This window comes from Scyliorhinus canicula, chromosome 13, assembly GCF_902713615.1.
Source record: "Scyliorhinus canicula chromosome 13, sScyCan1.1, whole genome shotgun sequence".
NCBI classification, from domain to species: domain Eukaryota; kingdom Metazoa; phylum Chordata; class Chondrichthyes; order Carcharhiniformes; family Scyliorhinidae; genus Scyliorhinus; species Scyliorhinus canicula.
In genome coordinates this window covers 42,471,771-42,493,769 of record NC_052158.1, presented here as the reverse complement: position 1 = coordinate 42,493,769, position 21,999 = coordinate 42,471,771, and the positions used below count along the sequence as shown (strand labels likewise).

Below are 21,999 nucleotides of genomic sequence, written 5' to 3'. Positions count from 1 at the left end.
CTGCATCTTGTTAGAATTTTCATTTCTAGTCTCTCTCGTGCAGACGTACCAATGTATTGGTTTTGTATGCTAATGATCTAAAATGTGCAATCCTTTTATTACTTGTATGAATTTTGCTGAAAGAGCCATGTTGAAGTTTTTCATCTTGCCTTTGTCAGACATTGGCAAGATTCCAGTGTAAAGGGAGCAACTATAATTCGTGTATCATCACAAATTCAACACCTTGGTGCGATTTTATGGCCATGCTATGCCTGGCAAGCAGCTCACCGTGGTGCAGAATGGCCAATAGAAGCCTGGAGACCCCGCTGGCGAGATTTCGAGACGTTGAGATTAAATCCTCCCCATTGTGGGCGGAATCACTTTTTAGTAAATATGCATATTAAAGCGCGACAGTTTCACTTTAATGTGTAGATTCCAGAGGTACCTGAGGCTTGGGATCTTTCCCCTTTGCCTCTGACCCCGGGTGAGCACCATTCAGCACTGGTCTCCACAAATGGGGACCAGACTGAACAACACTCATGGGGTTCTCCCATGGAATTGGAGACCCCCAGGTATATGCTCTCTGGGCAGGGTGGTACCTGGGTGCTAGCCTGCCAAGGTGGCACTAGTAGGGGCACTGCCAATGTTGGCATTTTCTATGTGGTGGTGATCTGGTCGGTGGGTGTACTGTGTGGGTTTTGGGGGTCCCTCCCATAGTGTGCTGGGAGTGGGGGGGGGGGGGGGGGGGGGGGGTCACATTGGGGGCTTCAGTAATCGGGACGCCATTGAAAAGTGGCATCCTAGGGCAGCCCTGGGGTGCAATGGTTAGCACTGCTGCCTCACCGTTTGATCCTGGCCCTTGGTTACTGTCTGTGTGAAGTTTGCACATTCTCCCCAATGCTGCCGACAACCCAATGAAAATCTGGGTCGGTGGATTGGCCACACTAAATACCAGTGCCGTTAGGCTTACTCCCCTCACAGTCTGCTTCCACCCAAACCCAAAGTTCATCCGAATCTCCAAACCACTCTAGCATTTTCAGCATTAGCTGCCCAGTAACAGTATTGAAAATAGGCAAGGACAAGCTCCCTAATTGTCTCTCCCTCTGGAGCAATGTCCTGCTGATCCTCGGGAAACCCGCCAAAATAAATGCAGTCACCGGTCGATCAATCTCTCTTTTTAAAAAAAAAAAAATGCTTGGGCAAGAATATCAGGAGTCACTGGAATAAAAATAAAAATCTCGGCAAGATATTCATCTTAACCGATTGCACTCGTCCGGCCAAGGATCATGGGAGACTGTCCCATCTTTGCAGATCTGCTTCTGCTTTCTCCACCAGATTCATATAATTCACCTTCCGGCTTTTCCCCCAGTCCATTGCCCCAGTCCATTGCTCTCTGGACTCCGAAATACCGAAATGACTTCCAGCTATCATGAACGGCACTCCGCTAAGCCCCCCCTATCAGTCCCATTACCCCAACTGTTTGACTTCTTAAAAGAATGCTCGAAGTCGTCTCTAGGTTAACTGATGCTTTATTGTGCCCCACAATAAACTACAGAATTGCACTTGAAATTATACTGCTTTACTTGTCTGCAACTAGGCCCAAAAGACTTGCATCTCCACAGTTGAGTTCCACACCTCGTCTCTTCCACCCTCTAGCTCCAACTGGCCGAAGGCGGAGCTTCGGCGTTCCTCCTATTTGTTCCCGCGCTGCCCCCTGGTGGTACTTGTACACACACAGGCGAGGATCACCACATCCCCCTTTTTCACACTTTTTTTTTTTCTTAGCTGCAGAGCTGTAACAAAACACAAATGTAACAGTTAGGTTTATATACATATATATACACAACAGGGCAGGGCCATGCATGTGTCAGTCCATGTTTACAGGTTCAGACGGTCAGGTGCACGTCTGATCCGAGTGGACCTCCTGAGTGGGCATGGAGATCCAGGGTCGTCTGTGTCCATGTGGACATCTGCTGCTGGAGTGTCAGGATGATGTATGACAGCGTCCTGTAGGTCCAGCGTGTCCTGCCGATCAAGAGTCGGAAAGACCCGTGGTCGAGGTGTGACTTTAAGAAGGTCTCTCCGATTTCGTCGAACCATTGTCCCAGCGTCCAACCGAACGATGTAGGACCGCGGCGATGTTTGGCGAAGGACCACGGCTATTTTGGACCATCCTCCAGCCGGGTTTCGCAACCTCACCGTGTCGTTGCTGGCCAACGGCTGCAGTACCTTGGCCTGCTGGTCATAGTGCTGCTTTTGCACTTGACGTTGGTGACGCATTTTATCCAGGACAGGCGAGTGATCAGGATTGGTGAATTGTAGCGCTGGTAATGTTGTCCGTACGTCCCTGTTGAAAAGCATCTGAGCTGGTGATAGTCCCGAGCTCAAAGGTGATGATCGGTACGACAAGAGGGCCAAGTGTACGTCGGATTTCGAGTCCTCAGCCTTGCTGATGAGTTGTTTAACTATGTGGACACCTTTCTCCACCCTGCCATTTGATTGCGGAAAGTGTGGACTCGACGTTATATGCTGGAAATTGTAGTGCTTGGCGAAGTCCGTCCACTCCCAGCTGGCAAAGCAAGGACCATTGTCGGACATGACCGTCCGTGGGATGCCATGCCTGGAGAAAGTTTCTCTGCAGGCCTTGATGACGGCTGCGGCTGTGAGATCCGGGAGTTGCAGGACTTCCGGAAAGTTGGAGTAATAGTCAATGATCAGAACATAGTTGCGGCCCATGGAGTGGAACAAGTCAATGCCCACTTTGTCCCATGGTAACGTGGCCATCTCATGCTGCTGCAGTGACTCCTTGCATTGCGCCGGTCGATGTCTTTGGCACGTGTCACACGTGAGCACCATGTTTGTAATGTCCTCGTTAATCCCTGGCCAGTAAACAGATTGTCGCGCTCTCCTTTTGCACTTTTCGGCACCAAGGTGCCCCTCATGAATCCTGTGAAGGATGTCCGCCCGGAGAGCCGTAGGAATGACGATCCTGTCGTTTCGTAGTATGATGCCATCGACCACGGATAGTTCAGTCCTAACATTTTGGAACTGTGGGCACCGCCCCTTTGGCCAGCCATGTTGCAGGTTGTGTAAGACTTGGAGGAGGGTAGCGTCCTCCTGTGTTGCCTGACGAATTTGCTGCAGCCTTTCGTCCGTTGCCGGGAGCGTCTCCTTGCACCACTGTGCATGAGCTTCCACATCATTGATGGAAGCCGGTGGCGGGTTGTCAGCGTCCATGGCTCGTGATAGCGTGTCAGCTATCACAAGGTCCTTGCCAGGGGTGTAGACCAGCGTGAAGTCGTACCTTCGCAACTTCATCATCATGCGTTGTAGGCGCGGTGTCATATCATTTAGGTCCTTGTCGATGATATTGACCAGCGGCCTATGATCCGTTTCCACGAGAAAAGTGGGGAGACCGTACACATAGTGGTGGAATTTGGTCACCCCTGTGATTAGCCCTAGGCACTCCTTTTCTATCTGTGCATACCTGCACTCTGTGACAGTCATTGCCCGTGAGGCGTAAGCCACTGGGACCCAGTCCGACTGGTCGTTCTGTTGTAGGAGCACAGCACCAATTCCATATTGACTGGCGTCAGTGGAGATCTTGGTAGGCTTTGCCGGGTCAAAAAATGCGAGCGTTGGAGCTGCCATCAACTGGTGTCTCAGATCATCCCATTCATCTTGGTGATCTTGGGTCCAGGCAAACTCCGTGTCCTTCCTTGTCACGTTCCTCAACGCCGTTGTCCGTGCTGCCAAGTTCGATATGAATTTACCAAGGAAGTTGACGAATCCGAGGAACCTTAAAACCGCTTTCTTGTCTTGTGGTCGCTGCATGCTCTGAATCGCAGCGATCTTCTCAGCGTCCGGCTTCACCCCGTGCTCTGATATTGTGTCGCCCAGGAAGGTCAGAGAGGACTGTGCGAAAGTGCACTTGGCTTGGTTGAGCTTCAGTCCATACTGGTGGATCCGCTGGAAGACTTGCTTCACCCTCGCAATATGGTCTTCCTCTGTCGTGGACCATATTATGATGTCATCCACATAGACACGGACGCCTTCGATGCCTTCTACCATCTGCTCCATAACCCTGTGAAATATTTCGGATGCCGATATGATGCCGAAGGGCATCCGATTGTAGCAGTACCTTCCAAACGGCGTGTTGAAGGTGCACAGCAGGCGGCTGGACACATCGAGCTGCATTTGCCAGAACCCCTGTGATGCACCCAGTTTGGTGAAGATGCGAGCTTGTGCCATTTCGCTCGTTATCTCCTCGCGCTTGGGAATAGGGTAGTGTTCCCTGCGAATGTTCTTATTGAGGTCCTTGGGATCTAGACAGATCCGGAGTGCACCCGACGGCTTCTTGACGCACACCAGCGAGCTGACCCAGTCAGTCGGCTGTGTGACGCTTGAGATGACACCTCGAGTTTGGAGACGCTGAAGTTCGGCTTTTAACTTGTCCCGCAATGGAGCCGGCACCCTCCGTGGGGCATGAATGACCGGTATGGCATTCTGTTTGAGCAGGATCTTGTACGTATAGGGCAGTGTGCTGATGCCCGAGAAGACGTCAGGGTAGTCGCTGAGTAGCAGTTGTATGTCCTCGGCAATTCGTGATGCTGCAGCCGTGTTCATGAAAATCCGCTGAATCAGCCGCAAATCCTTGCAGGCTTGAGCACCGAGCAGTGAGGACTTTTTGTCCTCTACAATTTCAAAGCGGAGTTCTGTCATGACTGTTTGGTTGGCAACTCGTAGGTGGCATGATCCCTTTGAGACGATCTGGTTGCCGTTGTAGTCAGTGAGCTTGCATGCTGCAGGTAACACCTCGTGCGTCCCTGGGACGGATGCGAGATCTTTGCTCGTCAGCAAGTTTGCTGAGGCTCCCGTGTCCAGTTTGAAGGTGATGGGGAAGTTATTTACGTGCACCATGGCAGTCCATTCGCTTGCCGAATTGATGGCATGCATGTGACGAGGTTTTGTCGTCAGGTCCTGTGGTTCCGCTGTGGCATTAATAATCCCAATGCTGTACTTGTGCTCCCAGGAGTTGAATTCCTCATGGTCGGAATAATTGTCATCGGGTGCCTGAGTGTTCATGACATCAACTGTGCGGACCTTCATGTTTCCGTGCCGTGGCATTGAGGAGTGAAATTTTGCTGTAGACTGACATTGGGAGGCGAAGTGATTCATTTTTAAACACTTTCTGCACTTTTTTTCCTTGAGCTGGACATTGCCCTTTTAAGTGGGAGGAGCCGCAAAAATAACACGTCATGACGTCATGCGCATGTTGCGTTCGCGCATGCGCAGTGTGGTTTTCATTCCAGGGCCGGTATTGCGAGTAGTGCGCATGCGCGTGCCGATCACTTCCGGGATCGCGTCTTTCAGGACGGTGCGCATGCGCAGACGGGCCGGAGTACGGAAGAGACGACCTGTGAGGGGAAGCCACCATCTTTATATCTGCCTCGTGGTGAGTGTCTTTCAATGAATGCTTTTCAAATAACTCGTGTACCTGCTGCTTTTTCTGCTCATGTAACAAACATTTATCTATGGTAGTTTTGAGTGTTAAATCGCTTTGTAGTAACAGAGAATCTCTCAGATTTGTATCAGCAAGATCAAAGATGAGCTGATCTCTAATGAGTGAGTTTGCCAAATCACCGAAGTTGCAGCCTTGTGCCAGCAAGCGTAGGTCTGTCACAAAGTGGGAGATAGTCTCCCCGTGGTTTTGGAGTCTGCTACGCAGGGTGTACCTTTCAAGGATCTCACTGGATTGAGACTTCCAGTGTTCATCAAATTTCGCAATTACCACGTTATACTTGGTTTTGTCTGCAGCATCAGCATATGTGAAAGAGTTATATGTGTCTAACACCTGCTGGCCACCCGTTCTGACCAAATTTGCAATTTTTCTGTCATCAGCGACTGTATGTAAGTCCAGAGCTAACAAATGCATCTCAAACTGTTGTTTAAACATTTTCCAGTTGGAATGTAGATTACCTGTAGTGCTCATTCGCCCTGTAAGTAGCGTGTGTTCCATCATTGCAGAAGGTCGTCTGTAGTTGAGAGGCTGCAGAGTCTGGTGGCCTGCCTGTTGTTGTTGCTTTTTTTTTCTGTTTGCTGGTTCCTTTTGTTCAGAGAAGCCACTCCTGTACCATGTTTGACTTCTTAAAAGAATGCTCGAAGTCGTCTCTAGGTTAACTGATGCTTTATTGTGCCCCACAATAAACTACAGAATTGCACTTGAAATTATACTGCTTTACTTGTCTGCAACTAGGCCCAAAAGACTTGCATCTCCACAGTTGAGTTCCACACCTCGTCTCTTCCACCCTCTAGCTCCAACTGGCCGAAGGCGGAGCTTCGGCGTTCCTCCTATTTGTCCCCGCACTGCCCCCTGGTGGTACTTGTACCTATATTTATCGTGTAGTCAGAGAACCCCAAAATGCTGCAAGGTCCTCATAATGAAGCCTGCCTCAATGAGTACATTGACGTCTCTGGAACCCTCATATAATAATAGAAAGTTGTCGGCATAGAATGAGACCCTGTGTTCCACTCCACCTCTAACTATCCCTCCCCATGTATTGGAGGACCTCAGGGCCATGGCTAGTGGCTCTATTGCTAGTGTAAACAGCAAAATATTTACCTGCCTGGTACCCCAGTAAAGACGAAAGGGGTCAGAGGTCACTTTGTAGTGCAAACACTGGCGAATGAGGCCGTATTAAACAGCAATACCCAAGCTACAAAGCCCGCCCCAAATCCAAATTTTTCTAATACCACAAACAGTCCCACTCAACCCGGTCAAACGCTTTCTCCTCAAGTGATGATCAAGTTATGATCTCTCCCAGAGTAAGCACCACATTTAACAGCCATCTCAAGTTCACGGTCAACCTCTGCCCCTTAATAAAACCAGTTTGGTCTTTCCCCACCGCCTCTGGCAGACAAGATTCTAGTCCTAACGCCAACACCTTAGCTAACAGCTTTGCATCTACATTTAACATGAGATTGGTCGATACGACCCACAGTCTGAGGGGTCTTTGTCTTTTTTCCAGAGCAGAGAAAGCGAAGCCTGCCTCAGTGCCTGTGTCAAAGCACCTTGCTCCAAGGATGCCCTGAACATCCCTCACAATAGCTGGGCCAACAGGTCTATGAAACCCCACTGGGAACCCATTGGGTCCTGGTGCCTTCCCTGACTGCATCAATTTCATTGCCTGCTTGATCTCATCCAACTCCAGCAGAGCTTCAAGGTTCTCCCGTAACCCCCCCTCCACCTTGGGGAAAATCCAACTCGCCCAGGAATTCCACCATATCTTTCCCATCCTGGGGAAACTCGGACCTGTATAAAGTTTGATACATTTACCTTCTCCTGATCTGAGACCAGCTCTCCATCCCTAATCTGGGCACTCTCCCTCTCACCATCATGTTTCCTCAGTTGATATGCCAGGAGCTGACTTGTCTTCTCCCCATTTTCGTAAATAGCCCCTTTAGCTCGCCTTGGCTGTCATACTGCCCTATCTAAAGTGATCAGATTATATTGCATTTTCAGGTTTTTTGTGTTCTGCACTAATGGTTCTAGAAATGGACTGTCAGCATAGAATCATAGAATTTACAGTGCAGAAGGAGGCCATTCAGCCCATCGGGTGTGCACCGGCCCTTTGAAAGAGCACCCTACCCAAGCCCATGTCCCCACCCGATCCCAATAACCCGATCTTACCTTTTGGACACTACAGAGAAATTTAACATGGCCAATCCACCTAACCTGTACACCTTTGGACTGTGGGAGGAAACCGGAGCACCCGGAGGAAACCTATGCAGATACGGGGAAAAAGTGCAAACTCCACACAGACAGTGACTCAAGGTCGGAATTGAACCTGGGATGCTAGAGCTGTGAGGCAGCAGTGGTAACCGCTGTGCCACCGCACTGTGCTGCCCAATTACCTCCGTAATGTCATCCACTAGTGTTTCCTGCTCCCTCCTTGCCTCTAGCTCTACACAGGCTTTGAAAGATAATTTCTCCCCTAATTACAACCTTCAGCGCTTCCCTGTCGAGGGAGAGACCTCCCCATTGTCAATGTTCAAAATATAATCCTGGATAGCCCCTGAGATCTTTGCACAGTACCCTATGTCTGCTAGCAGACCCACATCCAACCACCACCCCTTTCGATGCCCCCGATCTACCTCCAACTCCAGGTCCACCAATGGGGCCTGACAAGAAACGACCACTGCGGAGTATTCCGATTTCTTCACCACTGGCACTAGCGCTCGGTTCATGACAAGATAGTCAATCCTGGAATAAACATTATGTACTGAGGAGAAGAATGAGAACGTTTTTTTTCCCGGGTATCCAATCCGCCAGAGGTCTGCCCCCAACCCTCCCCGTTTCCTCCATAAATGCAATTAACGCCTTAGCCATAATCCCTGGGACTAGCGATCTTGGCCTAGAATGATCTACCCTTGGGTCTAGTGCGCAATTCATGTCTCCTCCCATAATAAATTGATGGGTGTCAGCAGCCGTTTCATGAACATTGTATCGTCCTAATCAGGCATACACATCCACCAACACCATCGGTATCCCTCCTAACACCCCCATTTCTATAAAATACCTCCCTCCCACTTCTGCTAATACCTGATCTGAACGAAACTGGATCCTATTATTAATAAGGGTCGCCGCGACCTGGGCCCTGCTATCAAATCCCGAATGGAAAAACCTGGCTCACCGAGCCTTCTGAAGACGTGTCTCATCTCGCTCGCGCATGTGGGTCTCCTGGAGGAATATCACATCGGGCTCCCAAATAGTTTAAATGTGCCAAAACACGTGCTCTTTTGACTGGGCCATCCAGGCCCTGCACATTCCAGGTGACAGCTTTTGTTGGGGGTTGCTTACCCCCCCCCCCCCCCCCAGCCTCGGGTCAGTAATTATTACTGCGAAATGGCATAGCTTCGCTGATGATTCCTAGGCCGCAAACCCACCTAAGATGGCGACCCACCCCATCTAAATGGTGAAGCAGAGAAAGATAACTATCAGTTTCCACTCCTCACCCCCCCCCCCCCACCTCCAGCCAACGGATAGCCTGTCGTCTCTCCTAACCCCCACCCCCAACTCCCCTTCTAGACCCATCAAGGTTAACCAAACTGGCCCAATAAGTCGCAGCCCCATCCCCCACTTGATTTCCATTAACTAGCTTATTTTCTAGTGCTAATCAAGTGACCACCCCACCCCAGGACCCACCTATTCCTTAACCATCACCTTCACTTCTGCCCCAAGCTCATCCCTCACCACTGATCTGCTTTCCCACCAATAATAAAATAAGTCTTGCACTAAGACCGCCAATAATAAAAAAGTCTTATACTAAGAAAGACTCCCCCCCCCCCCCCCCCCCCCCCCCCGCGCTCACCAACCTAGCAACTACTAAGCCTACAGAAGGATAATCATAAAAATAGAACAAAGGAATTGCTCTCAAACCAAACATCTCTACCATTACCCCAACTCAACTCTAACAACAAGAACAATAAAATAGTAACAGCCAAACCACATCTCACCGTGCCCAGTCCACGATCGCTGATAAAGTCCTCAGCCTACTCCAGCGTTTCGAAATACAAATCTTTTGAGTTAAACATGACTTTTAGTTTCACTGGGTACACAACCCAAATCGCACTCCCAGATTGAATGGGACCATCTTCACCTTATTGAAGGTCGCCCATTGCTTCGGCTGTTCCGTGCCAATGTCCTGGTAAATCTTTACCATGTTACCGTCCCAGGAGATGTTCCGTGCTTTCTTGGCCCATTCCAGGACCCACTCTTTTCACTGGAAACTGTGAAACCTCATGATCACCATTCGAGTAGGTTCCCTCGGTCGCGGTTTTCACCTCGAGGCCCTGTGCCTAATAGATCCAGCTTCAGCTCAGAAAATACTTCATCGCCATTCACCAGCTGGCAGAACTTCACAGCAAAGTATTTGATTGACTTTGTGCCCTCAACTCTCTCCGGTAGACCCACCAGCCTCAAATTCATGCGCCTGGACATATTTTCCACATCATCCAGTTTTGCCTTAAGGCCCTTATTCCCGTCCCCAATGATTTCAGCCTCCAAAGATGCAAGTCGTGTTGAGATAAGGCCTCCTCCATGCTTGTCTACCACCTTAAGTCGCCTTGTTCAGTTGCTCCCTGACTGGGCTTGAAGTTTACTCCACTATAGTTTTAAGTGAAGCCTTCAATTCCTGGCTGTGCCTCTGGGAACGATCATCCATCTCTTCACCAACTTTAAATTCTCTTGCTACCACCACCATCACATAGGGGTGATGGGCATGGTCTCTTCCCCCGCCATCTTTGAGTCTTTGCTCAGGCTCGATGCTTGCAATTTCATTCCTCTGCCCCTCTTCGATTTCAACATCCCCTGATTCCCAGCTGTTTGCTCAGCCAGTCTGATCATAACAATTCTTCACAGAACGGGCAGAAAATCCTGAAGTGCCGGAGCCTGCGCAGGAGCCAACCAGGATGCGGCATTACTTCATGCTGATGCACCAGAGGTCCATTACTCACAATCGACTGGGCATGGGCTCAGCATGTCGTTTGATCAACAACACTCCCTGTACTTTACATGATGCAGCCATTCCAGTTACTGCAGTTGAATATCCAACATTGTCCCTTGGTCAGCTTCAGGCGTCACCTAATCCTACCTCCAGTTTACATTGGCAGTTCTTAATAAAGTTTTTAGAGCCATTTGGAATTACAGCAAATGGACTAATAGCAAAAAGCTACCAGGAACCACATGACCAATTGGATGCCTGGTATCTCATTTCACTTCACACTTATTAATCTTACTGAAACCACTCGGTAATGGTGTTCCCATTCTTCAGGGAAACATGCTGTGATGACTGGAAGATTCTAAGAAAATTTGATTCTAAATGCATTGGAAATTGTAAGGGTTAAAAGCCTGGAAGCTAGAGTGTGAATGACTGCAATGGTCCTGTTTTTAAAAAAGATTCTGTTTTGTAGGTCCTGGGAGCTTTTAGCAGCCAGACGGTGAACTTGACAGAGGAATGTGTTTTTTCAGTCTGGGCTAATGCGCTGTAGTTTGACTAGGGGACTCTCTGAGGAGTTAATGTGCTTTCAGTCCTGGAAAGTTAATTTGTTTTGTCAGCTTGGGGAGATGATGTCAGTGCTGGGTGGAGCTATCTTTTGGGAGAGGAGCGTTGAGAGCTGAACTGGCAACCCTTGTTTTTCTTGAACCACAAGTAAAGGCAGGTTATCTTTCCCAGTAGGATAGTTTTGAAAAATGAATAATAATATTCAAAAGCAGTGCAGTCTTGTCTGAAGACAAGGAAGAGGCTGAAACAACCCAGTTGAAGCAGCTATTTATTTGTAGGTATTAAGCCAGAGTCTGAAGAGGTTCTAACAAGAGCCAGAATTTGGTCTGTAACACAAGTATTACTTTATGCCATGTTTTAAGCGGGGTTGAGAGCTGTATGTTTCTTGTTGTTTAATGGGGAATTGAGTAGTGTTGAGGGCTAATTGTAAGTTGATCTTTTCGGTCGTGAAGTTAGAGTTTAATATTGTATTCATAATAAAGTTTTGTTTGAAAATACCACATCCCTACTTTTTTCATGCATTCAACACCTGGAGCGAATCATTCTTTCCTCACAGTCTGACATGATCAACAAAAATATTGGGACTTCGGTCCAGTATCCTAGCTACTGTTGAGGTCTGATCTGGGACCGTAATGTTTTTCTATGGATCTGACGTGTTCTATTCCAATTCCACATCTTTCAAGACTAATATTACCTGAGTGAAAGCCAGAACTTTTAGAAAAGGATTTAACTGTAGGTCCTCCAAAACTCTATGCAAATAGTAATGGGGCTGGAGGAGAATCGGAAGTGGGTGGAAACATTTACTGCCATTTTATTGTGTTGTTTATTTCTAAGTTAACTCTTGTGTCTCTGTTCCAGTCGAACCAACTGTCACTGTGCGACCTAAAGTATCGCCACATTCTGGACAATCGGCCCTGCTCTCTTGTCATGTGACTGGATTTTACCCTCCAGAGATTGAAGTCACGTGGTTGAAAAATGGAGAGCCAGTTCCTGATGGCGTTGTTAACACTGTCCTGTTATCAGATGGCGACTGGACCTATCAGGTGCAGGATCTCCTCCAATATCAGCCAGTGTCTGGTGATAAATATACCTGTCGTGTGACTCACATCAGCCTGAAGGGACCCAAGAACACAGACTGGGGTAAGAAACACAATCTAACCCCGCGAGTAAAAAAGGGGATGCTTGAGCGGGAGGGCGGGCTGGCGCTGCCAAACTTCAGCGGATTTAGCCATGATCAGGAAGTGGGGGGGGGGGGGGGGGGGGGGGGAGAGAGGCGTCGGCATGGGAGCATATGGAGGCGGCTTCATACAAGCGCACCAGTTTGGGGGTGCTGATAATGACACGTCTACCGTTCCCACCGGCACAGTACTCCACCAGCCCCGTGGTGCTGGCGGCCCTGACAATCTGGGGGCAGTGGAGGGGACATGTGGGAGTGGAGGGAGCATCGGTCTGGTCCCCAATCTGTAATAATCACCGGTTTGCCCCGGGGAGGATGGACGGGGGGTTTCTCAGATGGCAGAGAGCAGGAATTGAGAGGATGGGAGATATGTTTACAGAGGGGAGCTTTCCTAGCCTGAGGGAGCTGGAGGAGAAATTTGGATTGGGGAGGGGAAACGAGTTTAGGTACCTGCAGGCACGGGACTTCCTACGCAGGCAAGTCTCAACCTTCCCGCTCCTACCACCAAGAGGGATACAGGATAGGGTAGTTTCCAGAGTGTGTGGGAGAAGGGAAAGTCTCCAAGACCTACAGGGAACTCATGGAGTCAAAGGGGAAGCTGACGGAGGAGCTGAAGCGCAAGTGGGAAGAGGAGTTGGCGGAGAGATTGAGGATGGTCTCTGGGCGGAGGCGCTGAGTGGAGTTAATGTGTCCACAACATGTGCCAGGCTCAGCCTGAGATAGTTTAAGGTTGTTCACCGGGCCCACATGATAGTGGCCGGATACTTTGGTGTAGAAGATAGGTGTGCAAGGTGTGCGGGAGGACCAGTTAACCATGTCCACACGTTCTGGACATGGTAAAAGCTTCGGGGATTTTGGCAGGGGTTTGCTGATATCATGTCCACAAGGGTGGCACCGAGTCCAGAGGTGGCAATTTTCGGGGTGTTGGAAGATCGGGGAATCCAGGAGGAGAAAGGGGCAGACGTTCTGGCCTTTGCTTCCCTGGTAGCCCGGAGATGGATATTATTCGCTTGGAGAGACTCAAAGCCCCCAAAATCGGAGACCTGGCTATCTGACATGGCCAGCTTTCTCTGTTTGTAGAAAATCGCCTTGAGAGGGTCACTGTAGGGTTTGCCCGGAGGTGGCAGCCGTTCGTCAACTTCTTTAGGGAAAATTAACCGTCAGCAGAAGTGGGTGGGGGGGATTAGCTTAGTTTAGAGTAGGGTGTTAATAAAGGTGGGGCGTGTAAGGGAGGAAGGTGGCTTTTGCACTATGTATATAAATTCATGTACATTGTTTATTTTGTTGTTGTTGTAAAACCAAAAATACCTCAATAAAATGTTTATTAAATAAAAAGAAACACAATCTAATATCATGTAGTACAACTTGAAATAAAAGCAAAACATTCTGAGTACTGAGTAGGTCTGTCAGAATCTGTGGGGAGGGAAATACTTCTGTTTCAGGCCAATGACCTCTTTTCAGTTCTAAAAATCATTACTGCAATCCGTGAAGATAGTGTGATGATTTTTTTGTATTATATGCATTTAGTGCAGTTTAAAACCTGAGCTAGTGTGTGACTGTGGCACTCATATTTTTAGAAGAACGCTGGTTTGAAAAGCAGCTAGATTGGAGCCAGGGGTGCAATTAAAGCATCATAAAAGCTTGGGCTAATGGACTTTTGTTTGTATTAAGAGGGTTCCCTGGGGAGTAGATAGTTGGAGGCATTAGGTGGGAATCTCCGGTCCCCCAGTTGCATGTTTCCTGACCGTACTCTGTTTGCTCGCACGGGATTCTATCCTCCCAACGCTTGTCAATGGGATTTCCCATTGAAACCACCCCACTGTGCAGCTGTGAAACCTGTTGATGAAAGTGTGCTGCCAGCAGGAAAAGTAATCCCGATTACAATAGAATTCTGGCCATTGCGTTTCAGCTTGGCAAGATGGTATAACTAATGGAAGGAGCAGGGTACTAGGCAGGTAGTTTAGTTGGGAGCTGGAAGTTAGGTTCTGAAGGCAGTTTCTGAAGACCAGCTAGAAATGCTGCATTGTTTTGACAGGGTTTATGTCTATCTCATCTGTCTCAAAGAACATCCCTTAAGCAAGTACGTCTGGGTCTGCTAACTGTATTTAAAAGTGGATTGTGACCTGAGATGGGTTTATTTAAGATAGCATAAAGGATAACTGTTTTTATTGGGCACGATCATTGGCTACTCTGCACCAGAAAAGCATCTCGCTACGGCGCAGCATCGGCGGTGAAAGCCGAGAGACCCCGCTCCCGGGATCTACCTGACTCTCAATGCCTCACGAGATTCAACGCAATCTCACGAGACGTTGCAAGGGGAATACCGCCCAAAATGCATATCAGAGCGAGTAATGTGCAGAATTACTGTAATGTGCAGATTCCCGAGGTAGCGAAGGCTTTGGCATTCAATCCCTTTGCCTTGGGGACCTAGGGCGAGCGCTGTTTGGTATTGGTCACCACAAACAGGAACTAGATGGAATAACACTCGGGGTCCCCAAGGGGATCAGAGGCCCCCAGCTGCCTGCCCTTTGGCAGAGGTGGTGCCCTAGCTCTGCTGGTGCCAGCCTGGCACTGCCAGGGTGCCAGATTGGCACTACCAAGGTGTCAAGCTAGCATTTTGTGCCTGATTGGGCTGGGTATGCCCACTGTGGGTGTTGCGGTGTGCACGGGGGGCTCTCCCATGATGCGTTTGGGCTGGGGGGAGGTCAGATTTTTTTTGTGGGCTTTGGAGATTGGAACACCATTTAAAAGTGGCATCCCGATCTCTCGTTAGAACGTGGAATGCTAGCGAGCAGAGCTCCCCATTGTAGAAACAGGGCTCTGTGCAGCCTCGGCCGTGTGTTCCCTGTTCAGGCCCCTTATTCAATGCGAGTTGCATTGAATAGCCATGTGTTTCTCTGCACTGCGAGTGTCGGGGAAACACAAGGCTAAACTCACTCGCTTGGGGACTTTGTTCCCTTTTGGAAAGATCACGCCCATTGTATTGTTGTTACTCATTGTTTAATGAGTGATTAGTTTGTTTTAGTGATGCTAAAACTAATCATACTGAGTTAGTAATAAAGTTTGTTTTAATATACCATATCCTTATTGTTCATCCAATCACTCCTGGAGTGAGGTAACCTTTCTTCATAGTCTTAGAAAATGAAACTAAAATATTGGGGTTTCTGTCCAGTATCCGGGCCACTGTTGGGGTCTGGTCTGCCCACTTCATTGAGTGTTCCTGTTTTCTCCATTCTACTTCACAGTGTATAAGTGTTGCTGCGTCTTGTGCAGGATTTTTGGACCCACTGCTGTCAATAGGCTTTCCCATTGAACCATTCCCACACTGCCAGGAAACCCACGATGGGGGGGTGCTGTTGGCGGCTCCAGATTATCCTGCTGGCATGAACAGCCGGAAGATCTCGTCCCTTATGTCTGTCAATCAGTGATGCAGCATAAATTCCCTCCCACATGTATATTGACTCCTCCATTGCTTATTCTGTCCCTAAAATATTTTAACGCAATGTTTTACCTATTTTCTTTATGCTGTTACGTACATGTTTCCAATCGCAGTACACAACAGCCAATCATTGCAGTATATAACACCTTTACTCATGTGCAGCACTGCTCCTGGTCCCCGACTTATATTTTTTCCTTCCTTTTTAAAATGTCTTTCCCTGCTGAGAACCAAATGATTTATTTTCCTGCATTTCATCTTTGTTGCTGTTTTATTATTCTGGATAAACTTTCTACTTTGCAAATTTGCTTTTATTTTCCCAGATCTTTATCCTTTTTTCCCCATTTCAATTCCATTAGCTCCCTTCTTGGTCCAGTGTAACCTATCCTGATGGGATAGCTCCCATCTTCCCCGGTGCTAATGCTCCATGAAATGGAAAGTTTAGCAGTGAGCTTCTTGTCGTTGTCTATTCTGGCATGTGGCTAGGGGTCAAATCGAGAAATGACCAGCTTCTAGCTCAACCCGGTCGTTCCATATCATGATCACACAATCTGAGAACACTGAAATTTCCCCTTTGACATTCACTTTCACAGGGACCTGTATCACTTGGAAAAGATGTAAATATTTAAACAACTCTGTACCTTGTTGGGATTCAGACAACTGATGAGTTGTGTAGGAACACTGCTGAAGGTTTAGTGCAGTCAGCACTTCATCCATTCCCAGTTTTCCACTTCTTGTTGTGAACTAACCTGGCAGACACGCTCTGCTGCCTATCAGCTCCCCTTTGTCCTTGGATGTGATTTTGGTTTGAACGAAAACCTAAAATTGAATCCAGCACCCTGGTGATGTGGTTTTGGATTCTCTCTATTTCAATAGAGCTCTAACACTTGCATTGTTTCACGTGTACAGAGGTAGGGAGCACAACTGAATCGGATAAACCCAAGATCATTGTTGGAGCCCTGGGATTTGGAATTGGATTTATCATCCTGCTGGCTGGAGTCATAATAAGACTGAAGAATGCTAAAGGTAAGGTTCTGTTCAGTCTCCAGAAGGGGAGGGGGGGGGCACAAATATTAAATTCTTCCTGGCTTCGGACCTTGGCAAATCTAAAGTTGAACATTGTTACCACAAGTAAGGTTAAAATCCTTGCACTGGGCTTGAGTCTTGGTGCAATATTGGATAGGAAGAGAAACACCCAAGATCAGTTATAGAAGTCCAGAGCACATTCAAAATGCCTGCCTTCAGAAAGGTTTTCGGACTATTAAAGTTGTTAGTGGAATATAGGGTATTTCCAAATTGTCCTTCACAAACTGAATATGTAATAGTAACCCAGGTTATAAGTTAATGTATAGTTGGCCCTGTACCAATAGGCACATGTATTCTATGCATTGATTTAAGTTTACATTTTCCAAAGATGTGCAGGACAGGTGGATTGGCCATGCTAAATTGCCCTTAATGTCAAAAAAGTTTGGGTGGGGTTACTGGGTTATGGGGATAGGGTTGAGGTTTGGCCTTAGGTAGGGTACTCTTTCCAAGGGCCGGTGCAGACTCGATGGGCCAAATGGTCGCCTTCTATACTGTAAATTCTATGATATATGATTTTCAATGAAATCACAACTACATTAAATTGCAATGTAATCAGACACTGATTATATTATAAATATTGCAAACAACCTGAACCTCACTGAAATGAAGAATTGTGAACAGACAACAGTAGAAGTTCAGAGCTGATCAGTGCACGGGAAAGGAGACCCTGAATTCAATATGGTGTTGGAGGTTTATTAGTTCCCTTTGTGGAAGAAAAACACAAAATGCAGCAAGCAGCTAACATGTGAATTGGACTATGCTGGTCACCACTGGAACTATGAAACTTTGGGTTCTAGAAAACTGAGGTGGTAAGTAGAGATACAACTGGTGAAGTAAAACAAAGGCAGAATCCTTGATCTGTCTGCCTTTTAGGGACCTATGGAAATCTGGTGTGCTGAGACCACTGTCTGAAGGAACATTGGAATTGAGTAAAGTAACTGCATCTACAGCTGGGAAATAGAGGGTCATGGGACATGGCAGCTGCCATTACAGAATCTGAATTTTACAGTGCAGAAGGAGGCCATTCAGCCCATCATGTCTGCATTGGCACTCTGAGCAATCCACTTCTCCTGCCTTCTCCTTTTTCAGATAACAATCCCATTCCCTTTTGAATACTTAATTAAACCTGGCTTCACAACACTCGGGTGGTACATTCCAGACCTTAGCCACTTAATACGTGAAGTTTTTCCCTGTATCACTTTGTTTGCTTCTTTTGTCAATTATTTCAAATCTGTGTCCTTTTGGTTCTTGATCCTTTCACTGATGGGAACAGTTCCATCTACCCTTAACGCCACATATCCTGAGGGGTGATAGGTCTTGCACAACATATTCTTCTACAGCCATAGCCATCAAACCTAAAATATTAACAGGCAAATGACACATTAAATAAAAGTAAATTTCACTAAATTGCCAGTAGTATTGGCAATTTAAAGTGAAATTTACTTTTTAATTTGTCATTTTGGAAATGGGACAAGCAATTTGCACACAGCAAACTCCCAGATGGGTAATCTGCCTGTAACATGAGGATTAAGTATTGGTCAGAACACCAGGGATGACCCTCCCGCTCTTCACAATCTTGCCATTGGATCTGTTCTGTCCAACTGATGGCAGAGGGGGCTTCAATTTCACGCCTCATGCCAAAGGCAGCACTTTGTGCTTCAATCCTCAACACTGCATCTGAATATTAGCCTCTGCTCAAGTTGTAGAGTAAGATTTAAACCCATTCTGATTCTGGTGAACTAACAGTGTCTACTTTCTCTTGCAGCCATCCTGGATTCCAGCAGTCACGGCCCACGTAAGTATCCCAAAAAATCATTATTTTAGATCTCTTACGTGTGGGAGCACTCAAACCAGTTCTGACAATCAGAACTTTTTTTTAATATGACAGCATTCCCAGCAAGCATTACCTGGGACAGCTACAGAACAAAGTAAAGTTCCCCTCAAAAAAAGCAGAATACTGTGGATGCTGGAAATGTGAAACAAAAGCAGAGAATGCTGAATAAACTCAGCAGGTCTGGCAGCATCTGTGGGGCGAAGCAGCGTCAATGTTTTAGATCTAAATGTCCTTCTGCAGAGCTGAAGAGGTCGAAATGCACAGAATTATACAGTTGAAAAGGGGCGGAGGAGTTGGGGCAGAATAAAAGACTGGGGATAGTCCGGGGCCTCCCTCTTGGCCTCACTGTTTTCTCCCCAGCCTCTGTATTCAAAGGATCATCATCCACCAACTCCAGCATGATGCCATCACTAAACACATCTTCCCCTTACTACACGCTGTCAGAATTCTGCAGGGACCACTCCCTCCGCGACATCATGGGCGTCCATTGCCCTGAACCCTTCACCATCTTCCCATGCCACCTTCCCTTGTAATCGTTCCTTTACTTCCTCACTGTCCAAGGCCCCAAATACCCCTTCAGGTGTTACAGCATTTCACTTTGACCTCCTCCCATCTAGTCTACTGTATTCGCTCCCAATGCAGTCTCCTGTACATTGGGAAGACTAAATGCAGACTGGGCGACTGCTTAGCTGAACATCTTTGCTTTGTTTGCAATTAGACCCCAACCTTCTGGTTACTTACCATTTTAACTCATCATCTTGCTCTCAAGCCCACATGTCCCTCCTTGGACTGCTGCAATGTTCCAGTGAATTCCAGCGCAAACTGGAAGAACAATACCTCATCTTCCGATTTTAAGCGCATTACAGCCTATGGGCTCAACACTGATTTCAACTATTTTAGACAGTAACTTTCCCCCTCCCTTCCATAATATATTGTTTTGCTGTTTGCCAGTATGTATTGTCTGTCTAGCCATTCTTATCTACACATTGAGGTAATTGTAGTTTTCCGTCGGTTATTTTTCTGCTCCCTGGCCTATCCCACTCCTGTCCCTCTTGGCCACTGTCCCGGGCCTATCCCACTCCTCTCCCTCTTGGCCACTGTCCCTGGCCTATCCCACTCCTCTCCCACGGCCACTGTCCCGGGCCTATCCCACTCCTCTCCCTCTTGGCCACTGTCCCTGGCCTATCCCACTCCTCCCCCACTTGGCCACTGTCCCTAGCCTCCCCCACTTGGCCACTGTCCCTGGCCTATCCCACTCCTCTCCCTCTTGGCCACTGTCCCTGGCCTATCCTATTCCTCTCCCTCTTGGCCACTGTCCCTGGCCTATCCCACTCCTCCCCCACTTGGCCACTGTCCCTGGCCTATTCCACTCCTCCCCCACTTGGCCACTGTCCCTGGCCTATCCCACTCCTCCCCCACTTGGCCACTGTCCCTGGCCTATCCCACTCCTCCCCCACTTGGCCACTGTCCCTGGCCTATCCCACTCCTCCCCCAGTTGGCCACTGTCCCTGGCCTATCCCACTCCTCTCCCTATTGGCCACTGTCCCTGGCCTATCCCACTCCTCCCCCAGTTGGCCACTGTCCCTGGCAGCTCAGTTGCTCCCATAACATTCTGCCATCTCCCATTTTCTCTCCATTAACACTCCTCATCCCTTAATGACACCATTAACACACCACTTTATCTTACATCCAAGACAAATTTGTCCACATCTCCTGTTCCCTGACCAATCCCAATCTTTTATTCTGCCCCCTTTCCAGTTATATATTTCTTTACATTTCTATCTTGTTTCAGTTCTTAGATCCGAAACATTCACTCTGTTTCCCTCTCCACAGATGCTGCCAGACCTGTTGAATTAATCCAGCATGTTCTGTTTTTGTTAAAGCTCCCTCTGCACTGATTTGGAATTGGGTCTGTCCCAAACTCTTAACATGGACCTTCACTGCTGGTTAAGGTGTTACTTGCATCCTCAACAGTGTTGATGAAGCCCGTGCGTAACCCTGTTTCCACCAGTCCTATCTCTGCAATTATGTAAAAATAAGGCAGGTCAGGTAGCCTGTGATGGGAACTATGGTGATACTTTCTCAAGCCTGAACAATACAGACCTCTACCCATGTTTGAAACCTTGATCATTTGAGTTGTACAATTCAACTCCAAAGAGGTTTTCAATCAATTACTCTAGTATATAGGTTTGCTCTATGCCAGTGTGTACTGTCTGACTAGCCATCTTTATCTGCACATTGAGGTTAATTGTAGACTGACCCATGTGTAGTTTGGAGCTATGTACCAAAATGGGCTCTGTACTTTCTAACCCTGGTAATCTTTGTTTCAGGTCTGATGGGTCCAGCTGTCAGTTAACCGATCCAGTCTCATGGATGTGATCAGACTTCGGGATGAAAGACAGGATGAAACAGCTTTAAAATGCACCTTTAACTCATCCCAACTCAGTATCCAGAGAGACTACGGCTGCTTGACCTTGGCTTTTGATTGCTTGCGATTAACTTTATGCAGTTATGGGATATTTTTACACCAGCTTGTTTATCATGTTAAATACATAGAAATATGATCAGTGTGCAGCTCACTGTTAACCTGAGTCATGAGTGACTGACACTCCGCCCAGAGGTGAGATACAGGGATCAATGCTGGGTGTACTTCCTTACTGTTCTAACATTTCTTTGTCTGTGTATTCAGCCTTCGCCTTGTTGTAAATTTTTTGAAATCTACTTTTATTTACATGTCAAATTCTGCATTTGTAAATGATTTTATGGAGATTATGATTTAATAACATTTTAATCTTAATTTGTCTGTCATTGTGGAACCAGTTTGATTAAAGACTATCCCATACCTAAGGAATTCTGTTGAAATAACTGGACATTGTCTCAAACTCCATATGCCTGGGTAGTTTCTACAAGTATTGACTGAGTATATAGTTTGCAGGTCAATAATCTCAAGTAAAAGTAAGCTTATACTGACCAATGCACTGATTGGATTGCTTTACTGAATGGGCCTGACTTGAGGTTCCTGGGTCAGTCACTGAGCCTATATTCAGTTGGGTTTCAGAGGTGATCTTATTGAAACATTTAACGTCCTGAGGTGGAGGGGATGGTTGACAGGAGAGATGCTCAGATGATATTTCCCCTCCTGAGGAAATGTAGAATTGGGAGCCATAGTTTCAAAATAGGAAGTCTCCATTTGAAGATGTAATTGAAGAGGAATTTCTTCTCAGAGGCTTGTTGGCCTTTGGAGTTTTTTTCCCACAGTGAGCTGTGTAGCTTAGTGGACCGCTAAATATATTTGTGTGAGTTAAACATCACTTATGAATACAAGGGATCAAGAATTAAAAGGGATCAAGAGTTAAGGGAAAAGACAGGAAAGTGGAGTTTGAGCCACAATCTATTGTTCAGGAAAAGCTCAGGGTTGATGAAT

At 47.3% G+C, this 21,999-nt stretch overlaps 1 protein-coding gene across 1 annotated transcript in view; it reads left to right on the top strand.

Moving 5' to 3' along the window:
- Window positions 1-21,426, top strand: part of LOC119975903 (SLA class II histocompatibility antigen, DQ haplotype D beta chain-like) — a 40,778-nt gene extending 19,352 nt beyond the window's left edge. Inside the window, exons 3-6 of the mRNA XM_038815839.1 lie at window positions 11,901-12,182; window positions 16,565-16,681; window positions 18,507-18,536; window positions 20,906-21,426. Coding sequence (XP_038671767.1) covers window positions 11,901-12,182; window positions 16,565-16,681; window positions 18,507-18,536; window positions 20,906-20,931 — 455 coding nt within the window. The 3' untranslated portion in view covers window positions 20,932-21,426. The remainder of the gene's footprint in view (window positions 1-11,900; window positions 12,183-16,564; window positions 16,682-18,506; window positions 18,537-20,905) is intronic.
- The last annotated feature ends 573 nt before the right edge of the window (window positions 21,427-21,999 follow it).